Source organism: Triticum urartu, chromosome 5, assembly GCF_003073215.2.
Source record: "Triticum urartu cultivar G1812 chromosome 5, Tu2.1, whole genome shotgun sequence".
Taxonomy (NCBI): domain Eukaryota; kingdom Viridiplantae; phylum Streptophyta; class Magnoliopsida; order Poales; family Poaceae; genus Triticum; species Triticum urartu.
In genome coordinates, this window is record NC_053026.1 from 299,205,451 (window position 1) to 299,220,545 (window position 15,095).

The following is a 15,095-nucleotide window of genomic DNA, read 5'->3' on the forward strand; positions in this document are numbered from 1 at the left end:
CAAGTGAAAATTCTGATTTTTGCCGGGCAGCCTAATTCCCAAACTTTCTTCCACACACTCGCGGTGCACCTTGGCCATTTGACCAACGAAGATTATTCCCTAACTTGTGATCCCATTCCACATAGTGTGCCGATTTGACAGAGAACTGAAAATTCTTTGACATTCCCATGCTAGGAAATCCTTCATGTCGTAGTTTGGTAATGGTATAGCTAATATTCGGTTGCAATTCTTTGACAACGGGTGTTAACTACGTCGTCAGATCGGCAAACAGGACCGACGTGGCTGCCAACGGCGAGCTGTGATTGGCATGTGACCTTTTCGTCTCACGGGTTCCAAGTTTGCAACCCCATCGTACCACTTTGGGAGTTTCACACCTAGGCGCAGCATGCATTTCAAGTTTGTGCACAAAGCAATTAAACTCTTTCCCTCAAAAAAAATTAAACTCTTAAAATTTTGTGTGAAATGCGTACATCTAAATATCCAGTGGACATTCATCAAGCACTAGAATGCATTGGCGGATTGACCTGCAGCTGAAACATTCGGAACAGATTAAACGAGGCATGGACCCCAAAATGTGATGCACTTTCTAGTCTTTCGGGTGATCTGTGATCACGCTGCAGGCGCCTTCGCTGGCACATATCAGCTGCCCGAGCGTCGAGGCGTCCACTCCCGTGCACCCGCCGTGCAGGAACACGTCCAGCAGCAGCCCGTGCGCGTCCGCGACGTGCCCGCCCGCCCGGAGCAGGCCGACCAGCTCCACCATCGACGGCGTGTCCCACCGCAGGCCTCGCCGCACCGCCTCCCATGCCACGTCCCTGGCAGCGCCGGCGTCCCCGGCGGACACGCACCCAGCGACCACGACGCCGAACGTCCTGACGTCCGGCGGGCAGCCGGCGCGCTCCATGCACTCCACCATCCGGCGCGCGCCGGCCAGGTCCCCTTTCTTGCACAGCGCAGCGACGTACACGTTGTAGACGGCCACGCCCGGCACGAGCCCTCGGAGGAGCATTTCGTCGAACGCCTCGTCGACGGCGTCGAACTGCCCGCGCTCGCTGAACGCGCGCAGCATCAGCTCGAAGTCGGCCACCCCGGGGGCCACGCCGTCGGAGCCCATCTTCTCTCTGACGACCTCGTATGCCTCCGCCACCATCCCCTCCCGCAGGAGGGCGCGGAGAACGGCGCGGTGGTCGAGCCCGCTGGGCGGGACGCCCCACCGGCGCATGTCGTCCAGGAACGCCGCCGCGTGCCGGGCCGGGGCGCAGCGGCACAGGGAGGAGAGCACGGCGCGGCACAGCGGCGAGTCCGGGTCGAGGTGGAGGGAGGGCATGCAGCGCAGGAGGCCGGCGGCGGCGGAGGGGCGGCTTGCGCGGCAGAGCGCGGAGGTGAGGACGCGGAAGGTGGCCGCGTCGGGGGAGGCGGTGGGGGCGGCGAGGAGGAGCACGGAGGGGGCAACGCGGAGCAGCGACGGGGAGGAGCAGAGGGCGGCGAGTATGGTGTTGAGCGCGCGTGTGGTGCGGACGGCCGTGGAGAAGAGCGTGGCGGCGGCGGCGAGGCGGCCGTGGCGCGCGAGGGTGGCCAGCAGGCGGTGGTGGTCAGGTTCTGGCACCGGGGAGCAGCTCATCTCGCCGCCGGCTGGTGCCGATGTCAGATACTCGCTGCTGGCCTACTGCTGCACTGTATTTGCAACGCATCTATTCTTTACACGCATCAGCGGAGTACCGTCGTCGAACAAGGATCGAAGCTCCGCCATTGCCGCTCCTCTCTGCGTGTGTGGCTGTGATCGGTCAATTAGATTTGGTATGAATACCAAATGGCTTAAGCACAAAACACAACTTTTTAGTCTTGACTTGCCAGCCAGCATTCAATGATGAAATACAGGATGCCTTAAAAAGGGACACCCATTGTCTCCTCGCATGCTATGAAATGCAAGTAAAATTTCATTTCATCGCGTCCCGAAATCTCTTGCCAGTTGCTTCAATGCAACAGCACCTCCGTTTGTTTGTGATGCCTCCAGTTGGCGTTCAACCTCATGCTGCATCATCTCTTAACCATCAAAATAAACCATACAGAATTCCACACAGAATATTCAGAAACCACAGCCCATGATTCTAGGCAAAAGAAACAACAATGTGTACACAGAGACAAGCTTCTTTTTCACTTAAATATTCAGAATATGCCAGATACACCCAAGGACAAACATGCATTACAACTTATCTTAAGAGAATTAACTACTGTACAAATGCAGTTCATATGTACAAATGGACAATGAAGCCCTGCTATGACGACAACACTGGATGATGATAGTCCAATGCTTAGAAAGAATGACCTGGACAACACTGGTTAAAGCAAGCCATAGTAACAACTCACCTCTAATGCTATATTAGCTGGAAAGGAGCATCTATCTATTGAAGAACATCTGTGAGGAGACATGTGCATGCATTCTCCCTTCCTGGCCCATATAAACAACCACTTGCCCGGGCAGACCCCGCCAGACCCGACTTATGATATGAAGCATCGGCAAACCTTTTTACACTTTGGGAAAGGAAGAAAACTGACTGACAGGACAACAATCCAAATGGGGACGGCTATTTACATTTCAGTTAACCTAGGTATGATTATTGGGGAAGCCTCCGAATTCACTGACTGGACCACAACTGCCTTTCACTTTCACAACCTTCTGCAAGGGAGGCTAATGAATCTTGATTTGTATCTTACAAATTGCACACGCCGACCAGAGATGTAGATGCCCAACACAAGCAATATGGACCAAAAAGCCACAGCACTGCAATCACCACCATGTCACTGACCAGGCTTTGTATCATCTTGTATCTTGTAGCTGAACCTGCTGCGGATCCAGCAGTCGGCCAATCATGGCCTACTGATTGTGTCGTCATTGCATGCCACAGGATGTAAACCTCATCTTACTTGATAATTGTCCTCAGCATAGATAGAGACCAGAGCATTATCACCAGCTCCAGCAGCCAGGAGAGATTTGTACGGATGGAACGAAAGGCAGTTTACACTTCCTATCCTTTGGCCCATGAAAGATGGCTGGTACCGAATGATCGTTAGCTGTTCTCCTTCAAGACTGAACACTTTAATCATTTGCTTAGCTGAGCCACTTGCAATGACTGGGGCATGCCGGTGAACAGCCAATGCTGTTAATGAACCCCTGTGAGCTTCAATAGTGAGGTAGGGTTCAGCAGCCCTTCTAACATCAAGAAACTGAATGTCTCCAGCTTGAGATGCGCTTACAATCTGTGAACGCAAATATTACATAGCTTTGTAAAGCTCCAGCAAACCATTTTTCAAAACCTATAGCAATATAACAGAATGAAGAACACGGCAACACCAAAAGAAAAAGTGGTAGGAATACCTTGTATGGATCAAATCCAGGCTGAAATCCTATACCGACGACCTTTTCAGTTCTTGGGGCATGTGGTCTTGCCATATAAACTAGCCTGCATCATTGAAGGAAAAAACATCCAAAGGAAGAAACATGAATGAGGATAAAAGGTAACAAAAACTGAATCCCATACTTTAACATATGGATAATATCTCAAATATTATCCAGGGTAAAGGATAGAGAAATAAAGATTTACTTACCTGTCAGGGGTACGAACATCAAATATCCTTACGGATGCGTCAATAAAACCGGCAGCAAATTGACCAGATCTAACCTGAGATGCAGACTGAAAGAGAAACAGCAAGCAATGGTCATGGACAAAAACAGAATATGTTAAACCTGATCAATACATCTTGATGCAATAGCTCAAATAGCACTTACAACCCAATGAAACAAAAATACATATATTCTTAAGAAGCAAGTCACCAAAATTTTATTTTGCTAACTGTATTCCTCACCTACAAAGCATGGACAAGGCCAAAACAGCCAAATTGCCGTCCTAGTTCGGCGGGACACGGTAATACGGCTAGATACGCCGGGATTCGCGTATCCCCCAGTATCCCTTGATTTCCGAATTAGAAAAAAGGAAAAATAAAGGAAAGACACGGCTGGGACATATATGGAATACATTAGGGACACGGGAAGCCCAATAACAGCCTTGGCCCAATACAGCGCCACAAAAGGAACGCTGCTCCACCCTCCAGCGATCGCGCCACCGCCGCCTGGACTCGACACTACTGCCGGACTCCGCCGCCGCCTGCTGCCACCGCCGGGCCTGAACTCGGCCTCCGACAACAAACACGCTCGAGCGGGAAACCAAGCAGCCTCTCCTCGACCTCTTCATGTCTTTGCTCGATTTCTTGACGTTGAGTTGCTGCTGCTTTGCTGTTGAGCTGCCGCTCACTTGAATGCTGGTGCTGCTGTTGTGATCGTTGCTTGCTGTCAGGGAGCATGGCGTTTGGGAGCGCCACCGCCGGTAGCCAATTGTCCATGGGTCAGGGAGCATGGCGTTTGGGAGCGCCACCACCGGTAGCCAATTGTCCATGGGTGAGTGAAGGGAACCCTGGTCTCTACTCTCTAATAGACTAATACTAACATTTGCCATTTGATGTATCATTCTTATTTTTAACTCTGTGTATCTTACATGACATTTTTTTATTTTTTTATATACTTGCTGTATCCCCGAATGGCTGTTTTTGGAAAATGTCATATCCCATGTGCCCGTATGTGTATCGCCGTGTCCGTGTACCCGTACCCGTGCTTCTTAGTTCATCACATCATAGAAAGTGCAAAAAACAAGACAAGCTGACAAAATCAACTGAAACACTACTTTTGGTCGAGTAAAAGTAGGGAATAAATTTTGAGCAAACCCTTTAGCCAAAAAATTTAGACACTGCATGCATTGCTAGACCTAAGAAAACGAAGTTGTTCCTACAGAAGGAACACTGAACTATTTATGATCTCATTTTTCTTTGTGCATCAATCTGCGGCATGATCTAATTTTGACACCGTCTAACTAGTGAATATGAAATTTAGGTCTCATAAAACCTAGAGTTAGCAGTGGACAAAATTGGTAATTTCTGATTAGCGTGAAGGGGGAAGTCCATGAGTATAAAGCTGGAACAGCAGAACAGAAAATAATAGAGCCATAGCACATGAAATCCCTAGAGTCCAAAACAGACTAAACAATTTGTCGTACGACTATTCTGAATACTCAAATTATACATGGTAACCAGAACTCACCAGAGCTGAAATGCCACTATCAGCAGATGATGGAATGGTGTTGAGAAGTTGCTCCTTGTCAAGATCCCATACAAGGATGGAAGACATGTCACCAGATGCATACTGTTGTACAACAAAAGGAGTAGTTCCAGTATTAGGACGGTCTTAAATGAGTACAAAGTTACCAGAACTTGGAAAGAGAAATCAGAATATCACCAGATAACCAGATTGCTGTTGCCAGTCAATCACAACGCTGCGGCCTGCAGCTCGATGGCCCTGAACTGATGAGAAAGCAGTTACAAGTTTCTGTCCTCCCTTTTGAGTATAGTTTCTCCATATACGGACATTTCCATCACCTACAGTATGAAAAAAAGATGTCACAAGGAATACATATGTACAGATACAAGAGAAAGCCATAAAGAGGGAAGGCGTACTTGAGCCAACTAAAAGCAAGCTTTCATCAAGCTCATTGGTAAGTAAAAGTTTGGATAGTCCTCTGTCAGACAACTTGTGGTTCTCGAAAGTATTCACTGGTAGAGCATCGTCATAATTCCACACTCTGGCATGAATATAAAAAAATAAAACTTTAGACACCTGAAGTCATTATTTAGGACACATGAATTATCAATTTTGAGGTTCTAACAATATATATTTTACCTTATTTGCTCGTTTTCATCAGCTGCAACGACGATTGGAGAAAAAGGTAACAGCAATGCTGATTTTGTACCCAACTCAAACTTTGTATCCCAGCTAGCAATTTGGCTAGTCATTTTGCATGCTGCTATTCCCGCCGACGACAAAAAGAGAAAAGGGGAACCATCACAAATGAGAGCCAAATAACTAACATAACTAATAAAAAGCAGATTGAATGTAGAGCAAGCGGTCAATCCACGTACAGGAACGCTGGCACTTAGCGATGCAATCCAGTGCAGTTCGTTCCCTCTCTTCTCTTCTAGCACTTACTTCCCCATTATCATCAGACCCGGTTAGAAGAGGCCTAGAGAAGTGGCCACAGCTCCAGTTGTAAATTGTTGATTGGGGAAGTATATTAAGCTCACTGGTACTGGGGGCTGCAGCAGAGCTTAAGAGCGGATCAGCTAAGCCATCAGGTGAGTTCAAGAGATGTGGTCTGAACTCCATAGAACACACGCGGCGCAACCCTGTAAGGTAATCATGCTGAGGTGGACTAACAGGAGGGGTCCTAAATGCCATTGAGATTCCTGCAAAAGCATTGAAAACGATCAGTGAAATAGTTAACCCCATTGGGGAAAAACTGAGAGGTACTACAAGCACATTGCAAGGAAAAAGGTTATAACTTACCAGAATTCATGTCAAACCAGGAAGAAGAACGTGCCATTCCTATGTTTGATGAAGGAGCAGATGACTCTCCTGCACCCCCACTGCCAAATCTAGTATTTCTCATGACCACTTGCTCAACCCCTACAAGGGACAGTGCTCTCCGGCCAATATTTGCAATTCTAGGGTAAGGATCTTTAGCAATAGAGCACATCGTCGAAATAAATAGGGAATAAATTCCACTGTCAATAATAGGCCTTGACCTGGTGTAGCTGAGACCACCGTTACTTGCATTATCTCTCAGCAATATGCCTGAATCAGAGTGCTGAGAAGAATCATCTGACTGGGGAGACCCATGCATAATGCTATTTGTCGCAATCGGGCTGCTTGTAGAAATTCTTCCATCACGACCTGTGGCACTGGTATCACTACCAACCCTTAACACAGGACCAATATGAGAAGAAAGGCCACTGCTGCCTTGCAAAAAGTTACTGGGACTGTAAACATTGCTTGGGTTATTAATATTAGCCAGTGATGGTAGTGACTTCAGCAGTGAATTGGTTTGAGGTCTCCAGTACTCCGCAGCAACAGATTTGAGATGTTTGTTGTGGCCCAGCGCAAAGCGAGTAAGAGCTGGAAGATATCAGCTTAACTCAAAATGATTGTTCATAGCTAAAAGGAGTCTACTATGTCCAAGACATTACTAAAAGGACTATCTAGGAAGTACAATGTATTTTCAGGTAGACTTACCTACAGAAACCTCGGCTCTAACAAGAGGGCTACCATCTGAAGTGACTTGCAGAAGGCTTCGAACAACATTTATTTCAGCTCTCGCCTTTTCATCATCATCAGAGTCGTCATCACCTCCATTCACTGATGGAGATCCAATGTCCAACAGATTTCCAAGTGCAAAAACAGCAGAGGCTCTGACCTGCAAAGACCAAATATTTAATGCTCACGTTGCGAACCTGCGATGATGAAGAACTGACACACCAAGTCTAACCATACCTCAGGTTGAGGCTCAGACAATAAACATGTAACAATTTCGGGTGCATTTGATTGTAGACCAAGTAACTGAGCCTCAGGGAAATCTTCCCAGAGTTTGCCAAGGCATAAACAAAGCCATTGCAAAAGCAAAGGCTCTGTCTGTGCATCATGAGGATTTTCAGGTTGCAGATGTCTCAGGCAAACATCTATAAGACCTGCACTCATGCAAGCCTCTTGACCCCTCCTATGCCCATCCACAATAACTGCTAAAACGAAAGCAGCCATTGCACGCTGCTCCGGGTAAGCATCCAAACTATCAAGAAACCTGATAAAATATGCATGCCCTCCATCTTTCACCAAATCAACCTGGCATGACTGTCATTTGAAACAAAAAGAGCAACTGAGTTAAACAACAGAATCTTCAAGAGAATAGGAACAGCTGCTGAAGATTTTTAAGTAGAGTGCATACCTTATCAAGAGAGAGAATTTTTGTCCATATGAACACAAGAATTTGACGCAACTCCATCGCACTTGTTTGGAGCAGTTTGAGCACGTAAGGGAAGATACCAACAGATAAGGCCTAAAACAATGAAGTGCCAGAGTTTGAATATACTCGATAAGGAATAAATAGCCAGCACAATGTCAAAAAACAAATGAAGGCCTGCAGAATATGCCAACTCCATACCAAATCAACTGCCCATGGACCCATATCAAGAAATCTTCCAAGCAGAACAAGTGCTCTAAATCTGTGTGATTGGCTAAGCAGGACCTACATAAAACATGATTGTATCAAGAGCAAAGAAAAACAAGAAAAGAAATATAGTTGACAACTGTCTAGAGGTGTAGCACACTCCCAAAATAACGCTGGTTACATGAGGTCATGAACTAATTAAGATGGCATATACAACAATATAAATAGAACCAATATGGTACAAGTAGACAAGAAAAGGTGACTGGATCATCCAAACACTGTCTCTTGCCACTAGACTATTTGGAGAGTTTGTTACCATCTCAGATAACAATAGCATTAGTAGGCTCAAGAATAATTGGTCCGAGAAATTGTCTTACCTGAAGAACAATGGGTAACTGTTCAGGGGGTTTCTTATCCTCAGAACCATGATCAAGCCACACTTCGAATGCTGTCAATTGTTCCGTGAAAAATGGGCTCGGCTGTTTGAGTAAGGAGACAAGCAAAGTTATGGTACTGAAGTGAGAATACTCCAATGGTTTAAGTTTTTAGTGCTAAATTATTCAACGATAAAATAGGTAGCAAGACCTGAAACTCTGCATTAGGATCAGCAATCAAATGAGGAAGCTTGGAAAGGCAGATCTCCGCAGCCATGTCCCATGCATCCCTAACATTCAGCAAATTACGGTAAATGCAGAAAAGGCGCATAATATATATGGAAACAGAATGACTAATCTAGTCAATTACCACATATGATGTTGATGTGTGGGTGGCAATAGTGGGTACGTAATTGGTGAGCAGTTTGCAGACCGCATGATTCTCTCAGCAAGTAAGAAGTTGCGAAAGAGACTGGCGACCAAAAGATCCTGCCTGAAAAGCCTTTGGAATAATTCTGCACATGTGAAATTTGTGTTATAAAAGCAATGCCCCACTGATATTATTTTTTAACTCAAATGACCTTCTGTACCATGAGGAAGAACATTCCATGCAATAGTATCTGTAATAGCAGTGAAAATCCAGTTCAACTCCCCCAGAAGTGTTTTACGGTCATTTTGTCTTCCAGGAATTTGGTCAATAAGAGAGTGATCCAGAGAACCACTGAGTAATGATCGTTTGCAAAACCTGCATGGTTTGTAGACAAGTTCACAGATCAGGACAAATGTCAGCTGAAATCGGAAGTGGGACTATACAAAGACCAGTATACAGCAAGACAAACTACACTGGATTGATAACTGTGTAAGAGAGAGAGAGAGAGAGAACCAGTGCAATGCCATTTTTATGGGAGTGGTCAGGCAAGCTGTAAACACGTCAGCGGGATATTCTGCACTCTGAGGAAGAGTTTGATGTGCCTCACAGGCAGCAAGGAGAATGCAATCCTTCACTGAAGACGCAGAAGAGCTTGAACTCCAGTCTAGGCGCTGAAGTCAACATAAGGAGCCATAATGAATATGAAACCATCCAAGAATCGTACAAATAGAAAGAAAAAAACATAAATTATGTACCTATGACTTGCAGATTGCATGAACATACAAAAAACATTAGACTGGACTATAGTGTATACCTCTAGAAAAGCTTTCACAATCATTCCAGCTGCTGAGCAGTCAAAAACATAAATCGATGGTGTTTTCAGCCATGAATCGAGATCAGTAATAGGAAGAGGGATATACTGTGTATAACTCTGCACCAGAGTACAAAGGACGCTTCAATAAAGACATATGGATAAATAATGAATCAACATATGCAATACACGTTTTGACTTAACAACACTCACCTTGTTAAACATCCAAATCTCTCCATTAGCCGTAGGCTTTGGTACACCATGACCATTGTAATGAAAAAGAACCCTCTCTGATCTGGCATATTTGCGGCAAGTATTACAAAGCTTCTTGACTTCTTCGACTGTTGGATCCAGCTGAAGCTTGTAACGAGCCTGCAGGCATCATTAGGAATGAAGATGTAAGCAGTGATATCAGCTTATCAGAAAACGCTTATGTAAATAAATAAAGTGGGCCACCTTAGGCTGCCATCGCTCATACTGTGAGTGTAATGTTTTTCCAATATTTTCAAGGGCTTTGGGAGGTGGCATAGAAAATGGATCTGAAAATGAAACAACGGAAAGGCTGTGAGCAGATCTCAAGGCAACTGAAGTGCAATAAGATTATTGTACTACTATGCTATTTACAAAGATAGCCATCATGCTTGTTTAAATCTGGTACATTTCACGTCTCAACAAATAATTATCGCTACTATTAATAAATCAAGTTCATATCACCCACTGAGCTAGAAATACAATCAAGTTCATATCATTCACGACCTAAAGAACACAATATCTTCAAATGTAGCCTAGAAATCATTAGTTGCTCTGCAACCAAAACACGAATATGATATTATTATGTAACCTATAAAACTTGAATTCATCTATTAAAAGAACACCATCTATTTCTAATAGATGCAAGACTGTTTCTTTGCTGCAAATTTGCAATCTCCTCCAGCTACCAACACAGCCAAGTCTGGCATTCAGAAATGCAACCGTGAAAAAGTGCTTTCAGTTAAGTGAAAATAGTAATTATTATAAAATAAAGATTGAATTTATTCTAACTAGCGCGTACAGAGAAAAAAAAGTGATAATGAAGCTGCATACCACAAACATGAAACTGAATTACCAACAGCAGGCAAAAAAAGTCCCTCTCAGCTCATTAGAAAACTAGATAAGCATATACACATAACCGAATGTTTACCTATCCAACACTCCATTCTTGCACAAGGGGAAATTTTAATTACATCCGGCGGATCAACACTAATGTTTAAACATAATACAAGTGCAACACATCCAGTCTTCATCTGCAACAAAGACCACTGTTAGTATATAGCACATACGAAATGTAAACAGTTTATGAAAGTAACACCATCCAATGGTTACAAAACAAAAGAGTAGAAACACAACCAAGGGAAGAGGTCAAAATGGTATGACCAACAAAGATCAATACTCTGACCAAACTAACAACAAACTGGAATAGTAATTAAGCGATTTATTGGTAACATCAGCTAGTTCTACTGAAAATAAACAAACCAAAGCTGTGGCATAATTTACATACTAAATATGCGATATCCCCTTGCTGAGATCACAATAAATTTAGCATATCTCTTTTTCGCAAACAATCATGGCACACACATGGTTACAAAAGTTTAACACAATATTCTAGTCCAGACAAATCACTATAATCTGCAAACCTGCTAGAGTTAATTTGTAAGAAGGGGAAAGGTAGCTTAATATACATGAACTACTAAGAGCTTATACATGTTTTTTTTTAAATAGGAATGTGAACATCTCCACTAACATACATAGTAAAACTTTGATTCCCAAAAGCAAACAGTCAATCACAACTCAAATTATCCGAGAGGAAATTTCAAGTGCCGTAATGCTAAGTTGTTTTCAAGTAAGGCAACCTCGTCTTTATAGTCAAAACCATCCTTCTCATATTGTCATGAGTAGAAACAACCGTATACCTCAACCTCAAAGTCGATGGCACTGCCAATGTGATATTTCATAAACCACATGCCAAATTCTTAACAATAGAATTTCTTAGACCGTCAGTGACACTTGTACATTGGGTAGGCAAGTTTGCCTTGACAACTCACTACAATGATCCAGATTTTGATCGGCGCTCAACTCACTACTTAGTTTCACCACAGGCAAAATGCTGGCACTAAGTGTCCAATTTTCCACATGACACCAATCAGCCACTAACAAATAGTCACTTGGATAAGAGTGCGGCCATCCTATCTGAATGTAATCAAGAGTACTAGATAACCATGAAGAATATTTGGGTCTAGCATAGTTTGAACCATTATTCTTATATACAATCTTATATCAATCACCAGAAAACTGTATACATGCAGTTAAAGGCAAAAATGATCATCCTAAGAGAATGACATGCTCTGTTAAGAAAGGCCATAACAATACCGATACTTGACACTTGCTTATTTGATTTTTTAGCCGAGCCATTAATTACATATTACACGCTAGTGGTCGTCATGCTACATTTAATTCCGGTGAACTCCTGAGCAGCGAATAAGCATGGATACGTTAACATAGCGAGCTATAAATGGTTCCGTTTTATCATTATAATTAATAAAGCAACCGCCGACAAGGCGACGGCAACATAAAATGAAATCGACTCCTCCAAGCATTTGGGAGAAAGAATGGCATCAGCTCGCAGCGAACAATAATAACTAGGCAAATCTGGATGGTAAGTTATATGGATCATATAACTTACTTAAACGGCCAAAACTCAAAAGTTTGGTCACATCATCCATCACACCTTAAAAGTGTAGTGATCCAATCATAACCCCTAAATTGAAAATGGTAAATTATACTAAATTTGCACGTAGCCACTTAAGCAAACCAGCAGCTGCCCCAAATTTACCCTGGTTTAGCTCAATGAACTACACGTGCCGTTAATCATAAGCCCATGAGCATCACCTGACTGAATATCTGAGGGCCAACCCTGACAAATCTAAGAAAGAAATGATCAACAAGAGGAGGAAGAGCGATAGCTGCATGAGCTACATCCATTACCCTGTCCTTGGGGCGCCACTTGGAGACGAGCCCGCTCGTCGATGGCCCGGCCGCCGCCGCCGCCGCGGCCTCATCGAACCCCTCGTGCCGCTGCTCGCACAGCACAACCACCTGCGGCAGGCACGGCACGAGCGCCACGGCCCTCCCCTCCTCATCCTCCTCGCCGGCGTCCTCCCTCCGAAGCTCCGGCCCGTTGGCGACAGGGAGCTCACCATCCACGCGGTCCGTCTGGTGGTTCACCGCCGCCAAGGAGGGGGTGGGCAGCGAGGACGAGGACGACGATGAGGACGAGTGCACGAGCCTGGACGCCATGAGATCTCCCAATGCCATCTACGCTTGGGCGCTCCCTCTACTACTCTCCCCTCCTCCTCGTCACCCCGCGGCAGCCATCTCGAGGCGGGGGCGCGAGTCGTGTGTACGGAGTGGGCAGCGATGCTCGCTGCCTACATCGATCGAATCGGTCCGGCGCGGCGAATCCGAATCCGGGCCGCCGGGGACGGGTGGACGCCAGGCAGGGATTGGATGGAGGCGCGCGTGGGGTTTAGGGTTAGGGTTTGGACGGGAGCAGGGGGGGGGGGGGGAGGGTCGGGGGAGACGGGGATGCGGCGGAGAGGGTGGGGAGGAAGAGGGAGAGAGAGAAACAGGGCGAGGAGAGAGAGACGGGGAAAATAGTATAAAAACTGGAAACTGGATTCTCCTCTCTTTTTCCCTTCGGTTTGTTTTCTCCTTTGCCTGAAAGAATATTTGAGCTGAGATGCGCAGGCTCGTGGCCGTGTGTTTACCAGCATAGCTACTGTAGTTTGAAGTCTCTTTGCTGCTCCAAGTAGTTCTAGTGTGATGATGTTTGTCTTTTTTTTGCGGTTGCATGTGAGGTTTATCTTACCTATGTGTAGTTTGCAGTTAGGATGAATGTGTGAGAAAATAATATGATAAAAAAATGTGTGCAAAACTGGTAATGCAATAGTCATTTTCACGTTGATCGACGACTACCACACATAACATCCAAAATGGCATCTTGGCTAAAATGAGAAATATGAGTTTGATCACTCCGGATGTACATTGCATTCGACATGGCCTCGTGGAACATGTTGGTTCGCTTCGTGGGTGGAACAAACAAGAAGATAGAGAAAACGTGTGGTACTCTCATACTTTCAAGACGGCGTGAACACAACCAAAAAAGGTAAAAGTATTGAAAAAATCCAATGATGCACACCGGATGGGATAGAGTCTATCAATAGAGCAACCAGGGTAGCGGCGGAGAGTGACAAGGGGGATGATGGTTTGGGTCGGATGGAAAACTCGAAATTCACGTGGTCCCATGAAAAGGAGTGTCTCACCTAAGCCTTGGAGTGCCTTCGCCGACAAATGTCCAACCACCCTCTCAATAGGGGTAGCTCTTGGGGCGAGCCCAAAGGCCCACAAATGAACCTGAGGCAGAACAACACAACTTGGAAGCTCTCGGGTAACATTAATTGTATAGGGTCCCCACAAACCCAAGAGTAACAAGATTCGCAAATATTCTAGTGGGGAACCAACAAACTCGAGTTTTGTTTTGGTGGAGTTGGTATATTTGTATCTCCTTGTTGATCGAGATCTCCTCTTATCCTCCCTAAAAGTATCGATGAAATGGATGGCCAAGGAGGGATCTCAAGTTTTTTCTGGGGTTCAACAATGGTGGAGACTTAGTAGGACTCGTCCCAATGTGGGAAAGAAGGAAACATATACAGTCCCCCCAACACACGAAAAAAGATTATGCATGTTCGGCATGAAATTTTACAACATGGATGCCTATATATTATACTTATTTTTACTAGATGACCCGTTGCACCAATTAACGCAGAGTCCAACTGCAGCCAGGAAATTAAGTGAACTATTTGAAACATGAAATGGAAATCAAGTGAACCATTTGAAGAATGTTTCTGGTGAATGATTTGGAAGTAGTTATGTGTGTATTAGGTTAGTTTCTGCCACGTACAAATAGCAAATGAACTGCAAGTGATTTTGCTCAATTGTGTTTGTAGCTTTCGTGTATATTTACTAACAACAGATGTCCTTCCTTGGCTCGCCAAGGCAACCTAACAGTCGGGTAAATAGAAAGGACGGTCACACTCACCTACAATACATGACCTGAACCGTTGGAACTAGGGACTCCAACTCGGAACAATTGAGATGATTCAAGACCATTAGGGCGAACCACAGGGTTCACATACCTGGCGGACATCCAAAAGCATGGCATACGGCCGACAAACGCGAGGCAAGAAGTCGTGGCACATCCCAACAACCTCCTAACACAAATGAAAGAGCCCGTTAGGGTGCTACCGATCCAAAAGGCCGATATGGGCGCATGTGCATGCCCGGCGTATTCTAGGATGTGAGCCCGGCCTTTTAGTGCCAGGGTCTGGCTGGACGGGGTGTTC

The 15,095-nt window shown here is 45.1% G+C and overlaps 2 protein-coding genes across 4 annotated transcripts; both read right to left on the reverse strand.

Moving 5' to 3' along the window:
- Window positions 1–415: 415 nt before the first annotated feature.
- LOC125508687 (pentatricopeptide repeat-containing protein At2g38420, mitochondrial) lies at window positions 416–1,976 on the reverse strand. The gene has a single exon (XM_048673459.1). It carries the CDS (start codon window positions 1,619–1,621, stop codon window positions 587–589), a length of 1,035 nt encoding a protein of 344 aa, XP_048529416.1. The 5' UTR covers window positions 1,622–1,976; the 3' UTR covers window positions 416–586.
- Window positions 1,977–2,132: 156 nt separating this feature from the next.
- On the reverse strand, window positions 2,133–13,326 carry LOC125508685 (regulatory-associated protein of TOR 1). Of its 3 annotated transcripts, none has more exons than XM_048673458.1 (23): window positions 12,679–13,324; window positions 10,838–10,940; window positions 10,114–10,196; window positions 9,871–10,029; window positions 9,661–9,777; window positions 9,360–9,517; window positions 9,067–9,221; window positions 8,847–8,991; window positions 8,688–8,766; window positions 8,480–8,581; window positions 8,097–8,180; window positions 7,881–7,991; window positions 7,433–7,786; window positions 7,175–7,355; window positions 6,449–7,057; window positions 6,025–6,348; window positions 5,786–5,906; window positions 5,563–5,687; window positions 5,345–5,484; window positions 5,150–5,251; window positions 3,607–3,692; window positions 3,377–3,461; window positions 2,133–3,258 (listed from the first exon to the last, which is right to left on the reverse strand). In XM_048673458.1, exons 1-23 carry the CDS (start codon window positions 13,006–13,008, stop codon window positions 2,917–2,919), a joined length of 4,095 nt encoding a protein of 1,364 aa, XP_048529415.1. In that variant the 5' UTR covers window positions 13,009–13,324; the 3' UTR covers window positions 2,133–2,916. The 3 variants fall into 3 exon arrangements, with proteins under 3 accessions (XP_048529415.1, XP_048529414.1, XP_048529413.1); XM_048673457.1 differs by having other exon boundaries at window positions 5,786–5,909; XM_048673456.1 differs by having other exon boundaries at window positions 5,345–5,687; window positions 5,786–5,909; window positions 12,679–13,326.
- Window positions 13,327–15,095: the final 1,769 nt, after the last annotated feature.